Here is a 21,037-nt window from a genome sequence, read left to right on the forward strand (position 1 = left end):
AGATCCAGCTATTTTCCACTTTGTTTTTTAATAAAAGAATGTATATAAGGACTTCTGTGGTGGTACAGTGGATGAGAATCCACCTGCCAGTGCAGCGGATGTGGGTTTGATCCCTGATCCAGGGAGATCCCACATGCTCCGGAGCAGCTAAGCCCGTGTGCCACAACCACTGGCCCTGTGTGCCTAGAGCCCATGCTCCATAATAGGAGAAGCCGCCACAACGAGAAGTGTGTGCACCGCACCGAAGAGTAGCCCCGCCAACACAACCAGAGAAAGCCTGCGTGCAACGACAAAGACCCAGTGCAACCAAAACGGAATTAATTTTTAAACAAAATTTTAAAGTATGTATAAATATCTTATCTCTGTATATTTATATATAAAAGTTATAGTGACCATAAGCAACACCTTTTTTTCACCTTTGTTTATGAGTCTGAGAAGCTGTTTCCCATTGTGTCCTTGACTAAACTGAGTGTCCTTGAAATATCCAAGAAAGTAATGTTCAGGTCCTGTGAACTGACTCACACTTGTCTTCTTTCTATTCACAGCTCTTTCTTCTAGAAGAAATGAGGGAGCGAAAGTACGATGGGTATGCGCGAGTGATACAGAAATCATGGAGGAAATTTGTGGCCCGGAAGAAATATGTCCAAATGAGAGAAGAGGGTATTATAGTCATTTATTTCATTCATTTACCAAATCTCAGGGATATTTTTGAGCTTAGATGAAGGTACAAGTTCATTGTACTTTGCACATACTGTGCATTGCAGCCTTGCATTCATTTAGAGTCCCTCTGTGTCTTTCCACAAGGAGCATTTTCCTCCTTGTCGGAGACTGATCCTTCTTCCTTCTCTGCCCTTTTGGGAACTGCAGCCTCCAACCTTCTGTTGAACAAGAAGGAGAGACGGAGAAACAGTATTAACAGGAACTTCATTGGGGACTACATTGGGATGGAGGAGCACCCGGAACTCCAGCAGTTTGTGGGCAAGAGGGAGAAGATCGATTTTGCAGACACAGTGACCAAGTACGACAGGAGGTTCAAGGTACGTGCTGACTGCCCACCCCTGGGAGTCACCAAACGGATTCCTTAGTTTTAAAAATAACTCATCATTTTGCTTTTGGGATTACCAAAACAGAACATGTCCATTGTAGATAAATGTAGAAAATGCAGATAGGCCAAGAGAAAAATAGCCACCTATACCCAGAAACAATCACTATTAACATTTTGTGTGCATCCTTTAGAACGTTTTTATCCAGACATACATTTGTATATTTAGTTTTACAAAACTGAAATCTACCTTACATGCTGGTTTGTGTTCTGTGTTGGTTTTCTCGTAAAATACACCAGGGAGAACTTTCTATATTAATAGATATGTTGGTATAAATTGTTTTGTTTAGCTAGCTGCATAGTATCCCATTCAACAGTTGCTTCACTATTATTTTGAGCCAGTTTCTTATTAATCTCTTCTCGTGACTTTTTTTTTTTTTACCATCGTAAATGGATACTGTGAGCATTCTTTCACATGGCTTTGTGCATTTGTCTACTTATGCTTTTAGAGTAAATTGTTAAGAGTAGACTCATTGGATCAAAAGATTGAGAATATAAAATGAAGTGTTCTTATCCATTTTCCCTGGGCAAATGACTATGCGGGGCTTTGACAGAGCCACTGGAGGACAGCTGATGTTTTTTTTAACCTCTTTCTTTAGACATTGTCTTTTTTCTTTTGCCTAATAAAATTTTGACTGTAATAGTGAAATCTGAAGCCATAATAGATTATGAGCCATTAAGAGCTTTTTATGTGAGTAATTTCTTGTTTGGTTTTTGGTCGGGGAAAAAATAAAGAAAGAACGATATTAATTTCAGAAGAAGGATGATGTTGTTTTGCCAAAACCAAATCACTCCTTACAAACTGAATATGGGGCTAGCTGCTCTGGTGGCAGGTTTGAATACAAACATGAATGTTAAGTCTCTCAGTATTGTTTGGATATAACACAGTACATTTATATTAGATTTTTAAGGATTACCATTGAAATGAAAATGTATCACTTTTAAAAAGTAAAAATTTAGTGGACTCACAAAAATTACATATGCAGGGTCCCTTGAGGGATCCCTGTATGAGAAACATCCTGGAGCAGATCATTGGTAGGGTCATCCTGCGTGTTGGTTTGCCCTGATCCCTTGGGTGGATCCATATGAGTCTAACATTTTTATAAGCTAAAGGGAGTCAAGTATCAGCAGTTTTGTATATGTCAACCTAACAATCATAAGCAACATGTTCTTTTGCTCTCGAAAGACTTAGATGATAAAGGGAATCACCATCCGATCGTAGTGAAAGTTCACCGCCTAAAGCTGCCTCCTTTCACCTGGTCACCAAGGCCCTGTGTGTAGACTGCTGTCACTCTGACACTTCCTAAAACCCCTGTCCTTACAGAGCGTAAAGCGAGACTTGCTTCTGACTCCAAAATGCTTGTACTTGATTGGACGAGAAAAGGTCAAACAGGGTCCAGACAAAGGCCTGGTGAAGGAAGTGCTGAAGCGGAGGATCGAGATGGAAAGGATCCTGTCTGTGTCCCTCAGGTAAGTGGCCAAGGGTGGGGACAGGGGAGCCCCACCTCTGCACGACGCTGCCATCTGCTATTCCAAACACTGCCTGGAGAGAGGCACCATCAGGCTCCCCAGTTGTAAAAATGGCGATGAAGAGAACCCAGTTTTCTCTTCTTCCCTAAGAAGAGCTGATCTTCTTGGGTCTCAGAAAGTACTACAATCACAATAAAAAGTTACCTTCTGATCTGCTCCTCTAGTCAAGGGTTACTCAGATCCTTTGCTCCCATAAAATCTGAGGGGAAAAAAATGTAGTCTGTGAAACAAACAGGGCATAATTGCTGATATTAAAGGGGGGGATCAACATTCTTGAGTCCTGCCCCCAAGCCCACCTTGCCCCTGATCAAGACCTAACCCATTTGACCAGGAAAAGCCTGAGCAGAGGTGGCCATGAGGTCATCAATGCTGCTTTTAATTTGCTGTGACCTTGGATTGTCCTAGATAGGAAGTATCTTTGGATTTCTTGAGGCCCCTCTGCCTGTTCATTCCCCCGGGGGTGAGGGGGAATCAAATTGGTCTCCATAATCTGTAACCCTGGGGTCATTGCCAAATGCTCCCTTCAACTCCAGGTTCACAGGCAGGCACCCTTGCTCTTCTCATCAGCACTCTGGTTTATGAAATGAGTGCAATTGTACGATAATTTGAACATTCTTTGGCATTGCCTTTCTTTGGAATTGGAATGAAGGACCTTTTCCAGTCCTGTGGCCACAGGAGCTTTTGCAGTCCTGTGGCCACTGCTGAGTTTTCCAAATTTGCTGGCATAATGGGTGCAGCACTTTCACAGCATCATCTTTTAAGATTTGAAATAGCTCAGCTGGAATTCCACCACTTTCACTAGCTTTGTTTGTAGTAATCTTCCTAAGGCCCACTTGACTTCACACTCCAGGATGTCCACACCATCATGGTTATCTGGGTCATTAAGAACTTTTTTGTAGAGTTCTTCTGTGTATCCTTGCTACCTTTTCTTGATCTCTTCTGCTTCTATTAGGTCCATACCATTTCTGTCCTTTATTGCAAGAAGGCTGACTGGTTGTCTGAGGGGGCCTTACAAATAGCTGAGAAAAGAAGAGAAACAAAAGGCAAAGAACAAAGGGAAAGATACACCCAACTGAATAACTTAATGCAGAGTTTCAGAGAATAGCAAAGAGAGATAAGAAAGCCTTCTTAAGGGAACAATGCAAAGAAATAGCAGAAAACAGTAGAATGGGAAAGACTAGAGATCTCTTTAAGAAAATTTGAAATACCAAGGGAACATTTCATGCAAAGATGGGCACAATAAAGCACAAAATGGCAAGGACCTGCATATGCTGAGACTTCCCCAAATCCTCCCTGTGATGAGAGGAAATCCTCAGGCCACAGAAGGCAAAGAAAAGAGGAAGAAAGTCCCCTTTGAGGCTTCCTCCTTGAGTCATGCCCTGGGGCCCTTCTGAGGATGCCTCAACTTCTGCCAGGGCAAGCTTCGGGCTGTCATTCTATTAACCAGAACCTGCAGATATGTCTTCTTGGAATTTGGATTCCTCTACACTCTTATTCCACACACAAGACAAAATCGCTGCTCTTAGGCAAAAGCCGAGTTTTTGTGCACAAAACTAATTTACCAGGCTAGAAAAGCCTGGCTCCAGTGCCATCATCCAAAGCAGATTTTAAGTTGTGTCTGTTCTTGCCTATGTCACTGTGGTTTCTGATTTTGTCTGTTCCCAATTTTCCTGATAAAGAGCCAGGCAGGGCAGTGACGTTAAGTGTTTAAAACACTTCAGTTCAAGATGCGGTAGAACTGGTAAGCAGATATGTTCATCAGCAGCTCTTTGCAGCCACACCTCAGGTGGTTCTCAGTGCCATGGATTTCACAGACACACTCTAGGCACTGTCCAGTTTCCCAAAGGTCTTTCTGATCATTCAGCTAGTTGACCAGGCCACAACCTGCTGACCACACTCTCCTGGTTACTGGGCCCCAAGACTGCCCTTGCTGGTCCAAGGAATGCAAGTGGAAGCTTCTTTTTTTATCTTGCATGGGAACAAGGGCTTATACCTGGGCTAAGTTGAGTGAGCTAAAATGTGCTGGGCACACTTGACAGTTGAAAGCCCAGGAGTCACAGCTCTGGGACACAAGTGCTCACTACTCTTGAGAGTGAGTGTTGTTCCTGCTGTTACTACTGCCTAGGTGTGTCTGCAGCCCTCAGAGGCCTTAAGCAGCGCTTGATCGTTGTATATCTACATGCGTATCTAGCACTTTGACACTCAGTGTCTTGTTGATCAAGTCTCTGAGGCTTACCAAGGTGTGGGATATTCACACTCAAGTTTTTTCCCTCTCTCTTTTTCTTTTTTCACAGCCTCTGGGGATATAGTGTCTCACAGTAAGATCAGATTCTTTTTCCACTTTCTTTTTAGTATTCACGGTCTGGATGTTTGCTTCCCTGTGGCCTTTCCTTATTGGAGGATGTAATAAAATGAGGTACTTAGCCTGAAATTTGTTCTGACTCTAGGAGGGAAAAAGAGCCCGAGTCGTTTAAAGGTGTTATTTCTGTGTGTTACACACTGAGCCCCAGTTTGCCAGGATTAATAACCATTGCCTCATTTCTTTCAGCCATCGGGATAGGCTAGTAATCTAAACCAAGTTAGGAGTGCAATCAGATAGTGTGTGCAGAATCAAACATAGAGGAGAAATCGATTGTGGTACGAGGAGAACGTATCTATGTGGGTGTGTGTACACGTGTATTCTCAATATATTTCAGTATTAGTATAGAGAAAAATTTGAACAGTTGTCTTGCACTTTGGGAAGAGAGTCGTTTTGTGTGTTTTGAAGACTTTATGGAACTTACTTCTTGACTGTTGGCTAGAATGAACACCTAATGGCTTCTTCTAATTCAGACTACCAAGTGTCCTACAAACCTGATCTTTCAGCCCATCCCTAACTCTTATAACTACTGGGGAGGCCAAATTGGCTCACAGCTGCCTATTCAAACCAACCAACCAACCATACAAGAAAATATACAGGACAATTTGGGGAAATGTAAAATAACTAAATATTTTACAAGTGTGTTACGAGTGTTCGTTGCTCAGTTGTGTCCAACTCTTTGTGACCATGGACTGTAGCCTGCCAGGCTCCTCTGTCCATGGAATTCTGCAGGCAAGAATACTGGAGTGGGTTGTCATTCCCTTCTCTAGAGGATCTTCCCGACCCAGGGATTGAACTCAGTTCTCCTGCATTGCAGGCGACTTCTTTACTGTCAGAGCCACCAGGGAACGTGGCAAATATTTTATATGAAGGATTTACTGTTTATTCCTTTAGGTGTGATAATGATATTGTGGTTATTTATATTTAAGAAGACTTTATCTTTTAGAGATAGACACTGAAATGTTTAATGATAAAATATGATTATACTCTGCTGTAAAATAACCTAGCTGGTGCGTGGAAGTGGGGGGAATGAGACTGCAGATGAATTTGACTGTCTGTGGATTGATCATTGTTGAAACCTCCTGACATGTGGTTCATTCTGCTTCTCTACTTTTTGATACACTTGAAATTTTCCATAATAAAAAGTGTTTCCTGATACTTTAATAGACATCATATTTTTAGAAGTCTCTACCTTTTATAAGTGTACTGAAATATATCTAGTTGAATTATAATTGAAAATTTTTTTTTAATTGAAATTTTTTAAAAACTTTTTTTGAACTTACAATAAAAAAAAAAAATAGATTAGGCCCAATAGCTCAGAGACCTGTGATGACAACAGTCACTCACAGGGAAAGGAGACCCATCTAATAAAAGGCCGAGCCCTGACAGCCTGCATTTCTGCCTTCATGGAGACATGGTGAGAATATCAGGAGGTGACACACTCCTGATGTCTGATGCCTTTGGGGCATATTTCCAAGGCTTTGCGGGGACTGCTGATAGAAGGCCAAGCATCATTTCTGAAGGCTCCTTCGAGAGCTGCTTCTTGTCCAAATTCCGAACTGACCTGTGTGTGTGTGCTTAGCCTCTTAGTATCCAACTCTGCAACCCTTTGGACTGTAGCCTGCCAGGCTCCTCAGTCCATGGGATTCTTCAGGCAAGAATACTGGAGGGGGTTGCCATGCCCTCCTTCAGGGCCTCTGCCCACCCCAGGGATCAAACCCGAGTCTCCTGTGTCTCCTGCATTGCAGGCGGATTCTTTTCCTGCTGAGCCATCGAGGAACTGACCTCGTCTCACTCTTATTTGAAAAACTCAATTTGCTGGAAGAGTGGTCAGGAGGTACAATGGCCCGTATTCTTTGCCTTCCTGTTGTAGCTGATGAGGTTTGAAACAAAATCACCTATATGGAGCTCTCTCTGACAGCTTCTAGTAGTCCTCTCTTTCCTATAGCCGACCCCCAGAGGCCTAAGATCAAAAGCCTCAGGGCTGCCTGCGTGGGTCAGTGGATTTCCAGTACTTGTACATCCTAGGAAAGTCTGCCTAGAAGGAGTGGTCTTTAGACAGGCCCCAGCACTCCTGGGCATGACATTCTTGCCTAAAAATGGTTCGTTGCCTAATTGTCCTAACCCTCTGGCAATAAGAACAGCCTCCTTCACTTGGGATCTGCTCCGCTGACCTGATGCTTTCCTGAAATCTTGACTTCCTATGGATTTTGAGCTCTGGAAACCTGGAAGTTTTCTTCATTTTTGGACTGACCACCAACCTTGTGTCCAACTCTGGATTTGCAGTGGGTGAGAAACAGTCCCTGCCTCAGGGCGTTCTGGAAGGAGGAGCCATGCCCTGGCTAAACATGGGGCACACAGCTTACAAGTGTGGAGAGATTGATTGGTTTCCAGGATATTCCTGGGACACAAAAATGGGACTGAGCCTTCCCCCTGTGGTTGGGTGAAGCTCTTCCCAGGAGGCCTGACACCACATGTATCTGCATTTCTCAGAGAAATTAAGTAGGCTCCCAAACTGGTGCTACTGGTATCTCTGGGTGGTAGAGTTCTGGATAAGGCTTGTTTTCTTCTGCTTTTAATTTTTACCTTTGTAGTTCTCAGTTTACTGAAAGCAGCACTGGGGACTTCCCTGGTAGTCTAGGGTTAAAAATCTGCCTTGTAAGGCAAGCAACTCGGGTTTGACCCCTGGTCAAGAAACTAAGATCCCACATGCAAATAAGCCCATTTGCCACAACAAGAGAAGCCCCTGCATGCTGCAACTAGGGAAAGCCTGAGTGCTGCAGAACAGACTCAGCACAGCCTCAATAAATAAATAAAAATGTTTTTAAAGGAGCATCTATTTCATAAGCAGGAAACATTTCTTTTTGAGACTTTAAATACAAGCAGGGGCCATCCTAGCTGAAATTGCCTTTTCAACTTAAGAAAAAAAAAGAAAAAACTCCTTTAAAACTTTACCCAGGGTTTTGTAACTAACATTTTTATGAAGAAGATTTGGTTAAGGGAGTAAACCAAGCATTTCTAGTGTGGTCAGCAGCACAACAATAAGCCACAAAAACAGGATAAAGAACCAATCAAGAGCCAAACCGGGGACTAGTTAAGCTTCTTTCAACATAGGCTCCTACGTCAAACATCTGTAAGGAATTGCAGCTTGAGCATGTGAAGAAGACGGAGGTGAAGTCCAAAAATAAGTCTGATATTTTAGGGAAAAAAAACAAGGTGTAAAAGCTTTGTTTTCAGACCTAGGAACCTGGGCTGAGGCAAGGGGAATGAGCTGAAGCTCTGGCTTGGGTCAAGAGAATTTCCTGATTTTCTGACTCCGGTCACCAAAGGGAGGAGAAGCTCTTGAATTTGATGGTTGAAGTCCTAATGTCCAAACAGTCTCTTCTCATTTCCAGACTCATGCTGATAATTGACCTTGATGTTTTGGCCTGCTGGCTTTATTTCTTCATGATCAGGAAACTCCTAATAGTCTGCACACATTAAACCACTCAAGGTTTCTTGTGTTGGACTCCTTTAATAATCCAGTCAAATAATCACTGTCCCGCCTAAAGGCCAGCCAGGCAAATGGACATGCCCAGACATGAATCCAGCAGCTGAAATGGGAGTTTCACTCCACCCCATACACCAAAAATCGGCTCCTTTTCCCCTCTTCCCCCTCTGTACACTCTCCTCTTGAAGCCTTGGGGGTGGTGGCCTCTTTCAGCTGAGCAATTGAGCAATACATCTAGCAACTAAGGAAGAAAAATTCTCAAGTGTATATGTGTTCTGATTTCCACAAACTCTGGCTGGGCCTGGAGAGGAACTATCTAATCAGTCCCCTTACCACTAAACATATTCCCCGGAACTGGCTTTGCCCCTCAGCCTCTCTCTTCCATTCTTCCTGCAGCTCCTAACATCCACTGTGGGTATGAATTTTCCCCAACAGCCCTACCCTGTCCAAACAAGGATCTCCCACAAAGGCATGTCCTTTCCCTGACCCACCCTGAAGGTGGGGACTGTATTTGCTGTGTGTACACCTGTCTCTCATTTCTCTGCAGTTTGATCTGTTTATGCATCTGGCAGGCAGTATTAGCAGAGCACCGAATACCTGAAGGCTCCCGACTCATGCCTATGAAGCGTAGGACTTTGGCTTCTCTTTTGATAATGGAGCTTATAGTTCTTCAAGTTAGGATGTATTACAATAGCTGCAACCATATCCTAAATTCTGCTGACTTGGGACTTATGAGGAATTGTCCCTTTCTTACCACAGTCATAACATTCTGGATTTTTATGATTTTAAGAACATAGAAGTTGAATTTGAAAATGGCTTTTTTAAAACACAGACTAAATTGTCCTTAATTTCCTGATTTTAAAAGTCATGTGAGAGAGTATTTTGATCATGCTGTTGGTAGACTATAAACCTCTTTTAAAAGCATATATTAGGGATTTTATTTTTGTACTTCATTGTTGTGTTCTGTTTTAAAGATTTTCAGTAGCAGAGGAAGATGGTAGAAATTTAGTGCTATCTTACAGGATTAAAAAAAGGGTGAAAAAAAATCATGGAATCAACAAAACTGCAACTTTCATTGAGTCTTTACAATCTCTTTGCAGTACTATGCAGGATGACCTTTTTATTCTTCATGAGCAAGAATATGACAGTTTGCTTGAATCTGTCTTCAAAACTGAGTTCTTGAGCCTCTTAGCAAAGCGTTATGAGGAAAAAACCCAGAAGCAACTACCTCTGAAATTTAGCAACACGTAAGTTGGGGTCTGGGGCCTTGATCTCACTGCTGGGGTCCACTGCAGAGTAGGGGTGGGGGTCTGACTGGCTTGGGTGGCTCTAAGGAGCTCTAGGGCCTGCAGAGGACAGTCAGGGTGGTTGCCATGGACTTTGGGAAGGTTACTTTTGCATTTCTGTGAGATGACTTCATTGACTGGTATATTTTATCCCTTGGGCAAAGGTCACCAACCTGAGGTCAAGAAAGGCAGATTTTTGTATCTTACCAATGAAGGAATATTTTATTTTGCAGAGCAGGTAGAAGTAGTGTAAGGCTGAAGCAGAAGAAAGTGATTGGGGCTTAAGTCCCCAAGATGAGTGCATGATACAGCCTGCTGGTGGGGCATTTGGAGATTGGGGGCCGTGGACGGCCAGTGTCTCGTGTCCGGGCTCACCTTCATTTACTTTAATAACATCGTCCCATGTACCAGACACTGGCAGACTGTTGAACTTCTAGGCTCGTGTTTGCCAAGTGATTTATTTGGCTTTTTGTTCTTCTCAATTTCCCCATCTATGAAACGAGGATACCCTCCACTCTTCCTACTCACAAGCAAGAGGCCAAAATAAAGCCTTCGTTCCAAGAGTGGGGGACTTAGCATAACCCATGCTGCTGTGGTTGAAGTGAAATAGACACTAGAAGTAGAATGAAATCATTACAGCTTTTTCAAACAATTTGGCCATGAGTACCAGGGGCAGTTATTTTTGTCTGAGAATTTGTGATAAGGGAGTAACTCAAAAAAAGTAAGAATATGTATAAGCCGAGCTGCTCAAAAGAATAGGCAGCTACTGGCAATTATGGTTTTTCTAGTCTTACAAAATAAAAATACAAGGTTAAAAAAGCAGAATATGGAATTGCATTATGTAGGCATATGGGCAACATAGGAAATAAAAAAAACTGGCTGGGGAGTTTTGCATTTGTGAGTAAACTTCCCTCTTATTTGGATATTGGTTGCTAGTGTCTTTTCCTCCCTGGGGTGGGGGTGAAGGTGGAGGAATAGAACTTAATTAAATAGTAGCCACATTCTCAGCCTAGATGGGACGGGAGTCTGGGGAAGAATAGATACATGTATATGTATGGCTGAGTTACCCCAGTACAAAAAAACAGTTTAAAAAATAATTAAAAAAAAACAAACTTAAAAATACTAGCCTCATTCTGTGCAAAGGAGACTGAGCTCTCTGCCTGGCGTCTCTCAGTCCTCCTCACACAGACCTGGGCAGTCAGAGAGGACACGGTGAGGCAGCACAGCAGGTGTGGCCTGGAGGGTGGCCTTTCCTTCTGTCCCCACCTGCCTCCACTTGACAGCACTCCAACACTGGGGCACCTCCCTTACCAGCTATTATCTCCCAGGGACTGGGCCCCCAAATGCTCCGCCTCTGGTTGGTGGCTCAGCCTGCGCCATGCCCGTCCACTGGGCCCCGGACTGGTTCCCGTGATCTGGTCTTGTTTTGTTTTTACAAAGCAACTCCAGGCTGGGGTCTGTGAATACCACTTTCTCCCTGCTTCTCTCCTTTCCTTTGTTAATTCCAATATATACACTTGTCACAGGCTTGAAATCAAGTTGAAAAAGGAGAACTGGGGACCCTGGAGTGCAGGGGGCTCCCGGCAAGTGCAGTTCCACCAAGGCTTTGGCGACCTGGCCATCCTCAAGCCCAGCAACAAAGTGCTGCAGGTCAGCATCGGACCTGGGCTGCCCAGAAACTCCCGTAAGTGTGCATGGGCCCCACGGGCGGGGCCGCTGCTGGGCTGCTGGGCTCCCTGCCTGGCCCCTGCTCACCCTCTCTCCAAGCTAAACTCTTTTCCCACCAAATGCTCATAATGCTCACAGATCTGCGGGCCAAAGAACTAGTGCCTTGACTGCTTCCTGTGGTTGGGGTTTTCTTCTGATTGAAATGTTTCAGACTAAACCAACATCAGGGCAAATGGGCAGGTTAAACTTTTCTGAATCATTTAGTAGTTACGTGTAGTATTCCTGGCATTACAGTATTAATTATGTTTAAAACAAATCTATTTGTTGGCTTTACATTTCCCAGCCCTTTCCAGTCCAGTCTTGTCAACAATACAAACTTCATCCTTTGTGTCAGTGTTAAAGAAGTTGACAGCACTTAGCAACTCCTTACAAGGCTTCACTCTGTTACAGGGCGTCATGTTTGATATCTCCCTCCTTCACTTAAAGTGTTTCATTAGGAGACACTCATGCACGAACTCGCACTCTGTAGTTTGACTCCTTTTACTGGCCTATGCTTCTTTTTTTTAGATGCCACCGTTACAGAATACAGTCCACATGTATGATCAGTGAAGAGTATGCCAAGTATAAAATGGGCCTTTATGGCTTCTGTCTCCAGTGGCATGCACTGTATAACTCACTAATACAGCACAGAAAAGTAGCCATTCAGAAAATGGTGTACATCTGAGTATCAGTGAGTACTTGCAGAAGACAGCACATTTAGGTGGGATTTTTGAAGAGACGTTTACATAAAAGGACTCTTTACAGAGACGTGGGCCGGATGAAGGGAACAGGGTTGGGGCTCGGGCAGAGAAGACCAAGATGCTACTGTTACCCTAAGGATGTAGGTAGAGGAGACCCCAGAAATCTAAAAAAGAACATGTCTCAGAATCACTTTGTTGTACATCAGAAACTAACACAATAATGTAAATTAAATACTTAAATTTGGGGGGAAAATTAACCCCAACTCCTGTCCCCTCTGGCACTCCAGTCTCCTGCCAGTGCTTCCCAAACGGCCAAACCCGACTGGAATGCAGAAGCCTAGCAGTCCACTGGCTCAGACCCCAGGGCACAGGGCCGGGCCAAGGAGCGCTATGGATAACCAGCAGGATGAGTCAGAGCACTGCTCAGTGGGCCTCGAAGTGAGCCATTGTGTAATACGGTGTTTTAGCGTATCTCCATGAGACAGGGAGGGCAGGAAGGGGGACCCCCACACCTGGCCTCCCCCCCTCACCCCAGGACCTGATACCCGGCTCCTCTGCTTTGTGCTGTTCATCCCTTGCCACTTCCTGCTCTTCTCTTTACTAGGAGTTTCCTTTGCAGCCCTGTTCCAGCTGGCCTAATTGTCCTCTCCTTCATGTCCCACTCAAGACCTTATTGACTGCTGTCCTTTCCAACACATCGTCTCCTCAGAGGTCTCGTCTGGCCCCCAGTCGCCCCACCTCCCCGGGCCTCATTCTAGCCCCACAGGGCTCCATTTAGCACTGCTTGTTTTCTGATGCTTGCACATCTGTGTCAAGGGTGCCAGTCTGCTTCTCCCCTTCAGCATCTCTGTGTTTCCTTCAAAGACTATAGAGCACAAACTCTGGTGAGGAAGGCTCTGGACGACAGCAGAGGTGGGGGAGCTGCGGTGTCCACTCCAGGGACCATGGTATGCAGCTAACACAGCCTCAGCTTCTGTGCTCTGTGGCCAGAACATGAGTGCGAACATTCATTTGACCCATCTGTCTCTTCGCAAAGTCAACAACAATAGAAACCCTTTTGTATGCTTATTAATAATTCTCTGTAAAGCCATTGTCTCTGACATTTCAAATCTCCCCCTCTGTCAATGTGTCCTCCGGCCCCTCCCGTCCAGTTGCTGCCAGGACAGCATGCCCCTCACATAGCCTGTCTACCCTGCAACCAGTCTCCTATAGATACCACGGAGACCTGCCTTCCAAACTTCTCAAAAGTTTTCCACCAGCAAAAATCCATCAGGAGCCATAAAAACCAGCCAATAGCACTGATCTGAACCTTATCTTGCGGGCTTATTTCAGGTCCTACCCGAAGGAATACGATTCAAAGCAGAGATTATTCCAGCAGGACTCACAATGCCAACTACCCAATGAGAGCTGCCCCTCTGCCACCAGGTGAGCCTAGCATGCGCTGTGGGCGAGACCCAGATGAGTAAAATGCATCGAGGAAGAAACGCATCAGCCAACAGATGCCAACATATTAGCCAGCCATGAGCCGTTTCAGTGTCAGATGTCTTCCTCCCAACATGATGGCCCTACCTGTGACCCTAAAATTCACGGGACTTGTGCATGAACCAGTGAGACCGCACTGTAGCTAAGTTAGCGATTTGCATTTCATTACCTGGAAGAATTACTTCCTTAGGAAAGGCTTCCTACATCAGTAATAGGAAGAAGAGTTCACTGCCCATGGCAACCAGAATGTCATCAGTTTTTAAGATGTAGGATGCTGCCTTAATGGAAACTGGAGTTTGCAGGTATAACCCCACCATCACTACCCAGCTCTAGCCAAACGTTGACAATGCTTTGCATCTAGTTAACAGCTGAATGAAGAAACAGAAAGTCTTTATTCTTAGTCAGATAGGATCTAGGAGGTTGGCTCCAAAAAATAAAGTAATATGTGAGAGAATTGCAAAATTGATACCAAAAAATTTTTAGATCTTATGTTACATTTTTCTTATTGTTTAACTGATAACATATAGCATGCAAGTCAAAATCCAAACCCAAATAAATGTAAGAGGTTTTGCCCTTTAAAATCTGTTTAGTATTGGAAGTGTGCTCTCTAAATTCACAAGTGTTTTTCCATCACTCACAATTCTATTAATAAGAAACTGCCTCCAGAAAGTTAGATGTTCATAAGTTTAGGGTTGTAGGTCTTAAAAGGGTCATCTTTGGACCATGCTTGACTCAGATCATGCCAGACAAGGCAATCTGTTTGTAGCAGCACCCAAAATAAGCAGTAGGAAGCATTTCTTTAGTCTCCTGCCCTGGAATCGCATAGTGGCGTGCTGAAGTATGGACAGCGGTGCCTATCAGTGAGAAGCCAGTTCTCATCTCTCTTGGAGTCCCCATCCTGCCTGGCCCGGCTGTCTTTCCTCCTCTCTGCCTTTATTCTTAAAGAAAATCCAAGCACAAAAGAACCTAAGAGAACCGTGTAGTATTGTGTTACTACTTATGCGCCAGCCACTCGTGCAAAACCTTGGCCAGACCACCTGGAAAGTTCATTTGCCTCAACTACACTGGCCAGAGTTGCCTCAGACCAACTACCTGACCTTGAGCACAGCCCCCAACCTCTGTACATGACAGTTTCTTCATCAATAAAATGAGGCAATTAGACCCAAGTCCCTCATGTCAGTACTTAAACTTTCTGTGGTGAAGGATCAAAGGCTAGGGGGTTTTTTAGCTTTGGTTTCGTTTTTTGTGTTGTTTTTTTCCCTTAATTTTTAACCCATCACAAACTATACTTTTGTAAGATATATTAAAAACTACTAGGATTTTAAAAGCAATCAAAATACAAGCCAAAATTTCTTATTAGATTCAGCAGACATGATATATGTCTGTGAACATTTCTAAATGCTGGCTCTTAATTTCTGAACTTACAAGGGTAGCTGGTTCATGGGTGGCACAGAGCAGCCCATCTGTGGGACCTTCTTTGAGTGTCATGGCCCTAGAATATGTCCCACTCTGGATGCCCTTGGCTGTCCTTGGTGACTTGGGCAGCAAGTGGGGTCTCACCAAGCTCCTTGTTTCTTTAATGAAGAAATTGACAGTCCATCCTAAAGGAGATCAGTCCTGAATATTCATTGGAAGGACTGATGCTGAAGCTGAAACTCCAATACTTTGGCCACCTGGTGCGAAGAGCTGACTCATTTGAAAAGACCCTGATGCTGGGAAAGATTGAGGGCAGGAGCAGAAGGGGACGACAGAGGATGAGATGGTTGGATGGACTCGATGGACATGGGTTTGGGTGGACTCCGGGAGTTGGTGATGGACAGGGAAGCCTGGCGTGCTGTGATTCATGGGATCGCAAAGAGGCGGACACAGCTGAGCGACTGAACTGAACTGAACTGACACTCTGAAAGATCAAGTGTCTTGCTCAAGGTCAAGTAGCTATCAGAGGCAGGCAAACCTGAACCTCAATTCACCTTTATAAACTAAGTGTCATCCCACTGGTACTGAAGAGTTGTTCTCTTAATTGGGATGGAAGAGGTTTTGTGGGTGTGCCTTGGGGAGCCTTGTTCCCCTTCATTCTTGCCCAAACCTGTCAGTGAGAGAAGAGGAAAGGGCTTCTGCATCCATAACGTAGAACAACAGCTCCCCTTTCAGGCAAGGTGTGCGGTTTGGAGCACAGCACCGTAATCCATCACTCACCAGATAATGTGATCTTGACTAGGAACAGTCGTTTGACTAGGACAGCTTGCTCTGTTCAGATTAATCCAACCAGTGGCCACATTTCCCCTGCCTGTGTGGACTCCTCTCTCCGTCTCCCATGACTGGCTCTCACAGAGTGCACCCAGGACTGACTCCTTGAAAAGGGATGTCCAGCTGTTTAAACAGCTGCCTGCCAGCCCTTTTGAATCATAACCTCATCATTTTTCTTAGACCCAAAAATGTGCCTTCCAACTAGTCAGAAGCTTACCTTTCTTTGACTGTCGGCTTTGAAACCCTGAACATCTGGTAGTTCTAATGTCAAGTTCAACAAGCACACGTGAGAGTCTGCTGTGTTGCACACATTGCCAGGCAGTTTACGATGTCTTGGGTCTGTTCTTCACAATATACGATGTTAGCAGTTATGCCCTTAGATGAGGAAACTGAGGCCTGGCAAAGCTAAGTAACTTGCTCTTGGCTAATAGAGGGGAAAAGTTTGAAGAGCCTTTTAGCACAGGATCAGAAATTTTCAGCTTTGTTTTCTTCTGTTTTCCTCTTTCTAGGATTGCATCAGAATGGAGTCATTAAAAACCAGTTTGTGCCATATCCCTACGCTGCTGGAAACCAGAGGCCAAATCAGAAGAGCCTGTACACGTCCATGGCACGCCCGCCTTTGCCACAGCAGCAGTCCATCGGCTCGGGCCGAGCATCACAGGCGCTGGAGAGCTTGGATTTCCTCAAGGTCCCAGACCAGGGTGCTGCCGGGTAAGAGTACCACCTGCTGTGAGTGACCCTTGTGACCTCCATCGCCATCAGTCACACCAGGGTTCAAGAACGTGGGGCATCATCTGTGCATGATTCTCAAGATGAGTTTTGCACCCACGTGTGGTCACCCGGCCTCATCCAGCCCCAGGGCTGTGAGGCTCTAGGTTGGCATCTCGAAAAGTACAGCCAAGTTGATGTCAAAGGCCTTATCCTGGAAACACTAGAAAAGGGGTTCCCTTCCACCCTGAGACTGAATCACTCTGTGACCTATTTTGCTCTCTGAGATGGTTGAGGAATAATGGGGGTGTTGATTTATGTCTCTGCTAAAGGTCCATAAACACAGTGGCTCAGAGAGTCATTAGAAACATAAGGAGTACCATCCCAGCATTCTGTGAGGTGTAGATGTTTGTTTATGAATACAGACTGTCAAGGCTTTAAAATAAGAGCCTGTCTGCCTTTCTAGAACAGAAGAGGGAAGGAAAGAAACCAGCTTTTTAGTTGAAAGAAGTAAAGATTCATGGAACTCTGTGCAGATAGAGTTATCAGTAGGGGAAAAGGAGTTGGCTGTGTCCTGTGGAGTTTAAGACAAGGGAGTGAACTTTAAGACAAGGGAGTGAACTCTGCCAGAAAGTAGATTTTGGCACTGATAAAAAAGCATTCCAGTAGCCTAAAGATGAACTGCCCTAGGATGTAAGAAGCACCTTGTCCCTGAAAGTATTTAGTCACAGAGCAGATGGAAACCACAGACAGGAGTATTGTAGTGACTGCGTCATACACCAGAGAAGGGTGAGAATCCTGTCTCAGCCCCTGCTGATATTGGACCTGCTTCTTACCTTCTCCGGGCTGCATTTTGCTTATCTGTACACTGGTTTAATACCACCGAACTTGCAGCGTTGCTGGGAGGACTAGAGAGAATTTAAATAAAACATCTACCGTGGTTCCAGGCACGTAGCGGGCTGCTCAGTCAGCTGTAGCCTGATGATGAATGTGGTGGTGCCGGTGCCGGTGGCGATGAAGCAGTTTTTGTCTCATGGTGGCCGAACTAGTGACTCTTTCCATTTGTTTTTAATTGGAGGATAATTGCTTCCCAGTGTCGTGCTGGTTTCTGCCATACCACAGCGTAAATCAGCTCTGTGTGCACACATACCTCCTCTGCCCTGAGCCTCTGCCCCCTCACCCCCAGCCCACCCCTCTAGGTCACCGCAGAGCGCCAGGCTCTGCTCCCTGTTCTACGCGGCAGCTTCTTGCCAGCTGTCTGTCCCCCGCATGGGAGTGTATGTATGTCAGCCCTGTTCTCCCAGTCCATCCCACTCTCTCCTTCCTCTGCTGTGCCCACAAGTTTTCCATTTTCTACATCTGCATCTCTATTCCTGCTCTGCAAATAGGTTCATCAGTACCATTTTTCTAGATCCCATATATATGCATTAATAAACAATGTTTGTTTTTCTCTTTCTGACTTACTTCACTCTGTATAACAAGCTCTAGGTTCATCTACCTCACTACAACGCAAATGTGTTCTTTTTATGGCTGAGTAGCATTCCACTGTATATATGTACCACAGCTTCTTCATCTGTTGATGTGAACTAGTGGCTTTTAAGGAATCTCTGACTCTTGGCAAGAATCTCTGACATGATCCTCAGTGGTGGAATAGTTCTCTCTGCTGAACCCCATAACGGGGCTGCTGCAGCCCACTCTTCCCCTCCCTCTTGCCCACCTCCATTGTCTAGTCTCTCCATGTCTGTAGAATGATAAAGAACTTTTGAGTGTGATCAGGAGACTCGTGTACAAACTAGAGCAGTGCTGGGTGAGAAGCAACAGCTCCTTCCTTTGGGCGGGGAGCCACCCATTCACCTGAGGCCTTGTTAAAGGCAACAGACTCTTAAGAACTTTCCCGGATCTCACCAGCTTCTCTCCTCACGTTCCTTTTCCCCGGCAAGTCTTCCCTCATGTGGGCTTCAGAGAGGAAAGCACTTTGGCTTTAAGTATGTATTTGTTTAGCTGTGCTGGCTCTTAATTATGGCGTGCAGGGTCTTAGTTGTGTCATGCGGGACCTGGTTCCCTGAGCAGGGGTTGGACCTGGGCCCCCTGCATTGGTAGCTTGGGGTCTTAGCCACTGGACCACCAGGGAAGTCCCAGCACCCTGGTTTTATACAAATGGCCATCAGGAGAGTGGCCGCCACTTTCTATTACATCTCCCCCTGCTCCCGCCACTCCTGCATATGTAGCTCTCTCCCGCCAGTTCTCATGATCATAGTTCGCCTGATTGGCTTGGTCTAAAGAGGTGGTTCTCCCACTTTAACGTGCTCCAGAAGCACCTGGAGAACTTACTGGCCCACTTGTGGCATTTCTGATTCAGTAGGACTGGGATGGGGCCCAAGAATTTATATTTCTAACAAGTTTTGAGTTGATGGTGATGCTGCTGATCCAGGGACCACATTTTGAAAACCACTTTTATCAAATCATTTTGATCAAAACTTCTCTGTAAAGGTGAATTGAGGGGTGCTATTGCAGCAACAGGATTCTTACTCCATAATCCAGACCTACACTACTCAGATGGATGAAACGAAAATAATCAAACAAGCCTTCTTGGGTCCAGTTTGAGTTCCCAAAGTAGGCAGGGGATTAAAACCAGTCAGCAAAATGCACCAATTCCCTTAGCTCTGTCTGCTAGCTTCCTACTTGCTTTGGTTTTGGCAAGCAAAACCATCTTTCCAGGCTGCTTTGCAAGTTACAGACTTGCACACCAGCCAGCTGGGAGCATCTGTCAGCCAAAATGCAGGCAATTTAGGAACACTGTGTCTTAACCGAGGCTGCTCCCTTCCAGCCCGCAGCTGTGCTGTTCCCTATTTAAGTCTTGTCACACCTTTGCCACCTTTAAGCTTAAAGGTCAGGCATACCTGATGCTATTTTGGCAGTGGCTGTGAGGCTGGAAGGAGGGAACCTTCACTCCTGTCTACTAGACAGTAAGATTTTCCTGTGTATAAAACTCACATGAGGCACACTGAGTCTCACAGCTATAACATCTCAGCCAGCCTCCTCTTTGTACACTTAAATCTGCAGTGATGCAGATTCTTCCTTAAGTCATACCCTGATCAAACAGCTGAGCTTTTGCTTAGTATTTATTTTCTAAAACACATCAAGTCAAAGCTAAAATAATTTCTAATGTGGCCAAAGACCTTCGATAGGCATTTCAGGGCCCTTGTGATTACCTACATGTAACAGTTCTTCATTGCCAAGAAAACATGAGTTGCATTTCCCGTGGGAGGTTGCTGAGCAAACAGGGAACTGTAGGGTCCCTAGCTGGTTCCTTTCCACAGAGACAGAAGTTCCTGTTTATATCACTGCCTCAAATCATGCCCTTGGATTTACCAACCTATAAAAGGGAGGTTACCTCTAGGTCTCCTTGGACTTTCAACTCTTAGGTTCATCTTTCCTTTCCCTCCCCCACCCCCAATGCACTTAAAAATTTTATTTATTTGGGTGCACTGGGTCTTGCTTATGGCAAGAGGGATCCTCAAATCTTCATTGCAGCTTGTAGGATCTAGTTCCCTGACAGGGATCAAACCTGGGCCCCCTGCATTAACAGAATGGAGTCACTGGACCACCAGGGAAGCCCCAGTGCACTTTTCTTTATAGACATATTTAATATAAGCAGTCATTTCTTTTGGATCATGTAATGTGGATAAAATCAAATGGTGTAATTAGCACCTCAAGTTAATTCAAGAAAGTCTTTGTCAGGTTATTTTGGGTTCAGTCAGTTGGGTTCTGGGTTTTTGGGTATTTGCTTTTGGAGACAGCATGAAACCTTCACTAAATTACCACCCCAAGTGGATCCTTTACCCTTGCCATGCCATGGTAGTTGGGTTATCCAGAAAACTAAGATATAGAAAGAATTATGATCTTATAGTCCCTTAGCATACCTTTTCAACAGTCTGTTTCAGGTTCAAAATCTGTCCTGATTCTCAGGAAAAGAGGACAGGTAGCACAAGAATCATATAAACATTTCATTCGCCAGACTCCGCCCTGGCTCCATAGGAACACTTGATTTACCAATCAAATGTGCCTTATATTTTCCCTCCCGTAACTGAAATGTACATAATCCACCTCCAGTTCATTACTGGAAGCATTAAAACCCAGACTGGAAATTTTTTTTTTTTTTCCTGTTGGCCTTTTTAATCCTGTGGTGCATTTCAGGGGAGGACCACTTCAGGAAATTTCAAGATACTCCAGAGATGAATCCAACTGGAAGTTGGAAAAACAGAAAAATATTGAAAGTGCTCAGTGGTTGGGCTTCTGGCCATGCCACAAAAGAGAGATCGATCGAAAAATGTAAATGCTGCCTGGGTGTCTCCTGACAAGATTCTCCTAATGGAGTCATATTTTTCAAGGGGCTTAAAATTTCCAACAAGTGTCCAATAGCAA

The 21,037-nt window shown here is 44.6% G+C and overlaps 1 protein-coding gene across 4 annotated transcripts in view; it reads left to right on the forward strand.

Moving 5' to 3' along the window:
* MYO1E (myosin IE) overlaps positions 1 to 21,037 on the forward strand; it is a 216,949-nt gene that overhangs the window by 181,043 nt on the left and 14,869 nt on the right. For 3 of the 4 annotated variants that reach the window (XM_055537799.1, XM_055537796.1, XM_055537797.1), the window contains exons 20-26: positions 546 to 660; positions 868 to 1,037; positions 2,427 to 2,572; positions 9,582 to 9,728; positions 11,294 to 11,451; positions 13,508 to 13,600; positions 16,414 to 16,615. In XM_055537799.1, the coding sequence (XP_055393774.1) occupies positions 546 to 660; positions 868 to 1,037; positions 2,427 to 2,572; positions 9,582 to 9,728; positions 11,294 to 11,451; positions 13,508 to 13,600; positions 16,414 to 16,615 (1,031 nt within the window). Of the gene's footprint in view, positions 1 to 545; positions 661 to 867; positions 1,038 to 2,426; positions 2,573 to 9,581; positions 9,729 to 11,293; positions 11,452 to 13,507; positions 13,601 to 16,413; positions 16,616 to 20,809; positions 20,988 to 21,037 lie in introns of those variants that run through there. The other variant, XM_055537798.1, reaches the window with a different exon arrangement.

Source organism: Bubalus kerabau, chromosome 10 (assembly GCF_029407905.1).
Source record: "Bubalus kerabau isolate K-KA32 ecotype Philippines breed swamp buffalo chromosome 10, PCC_UOA_SB_1v2, whole genome shotgun sequence".
NCBI classification, from domain to species: Eukaryota; Metazoa; Chordata; class Mammalia; order Artiodactyla; family Bovidae; genus Bubalus; species Bubalus kerabau.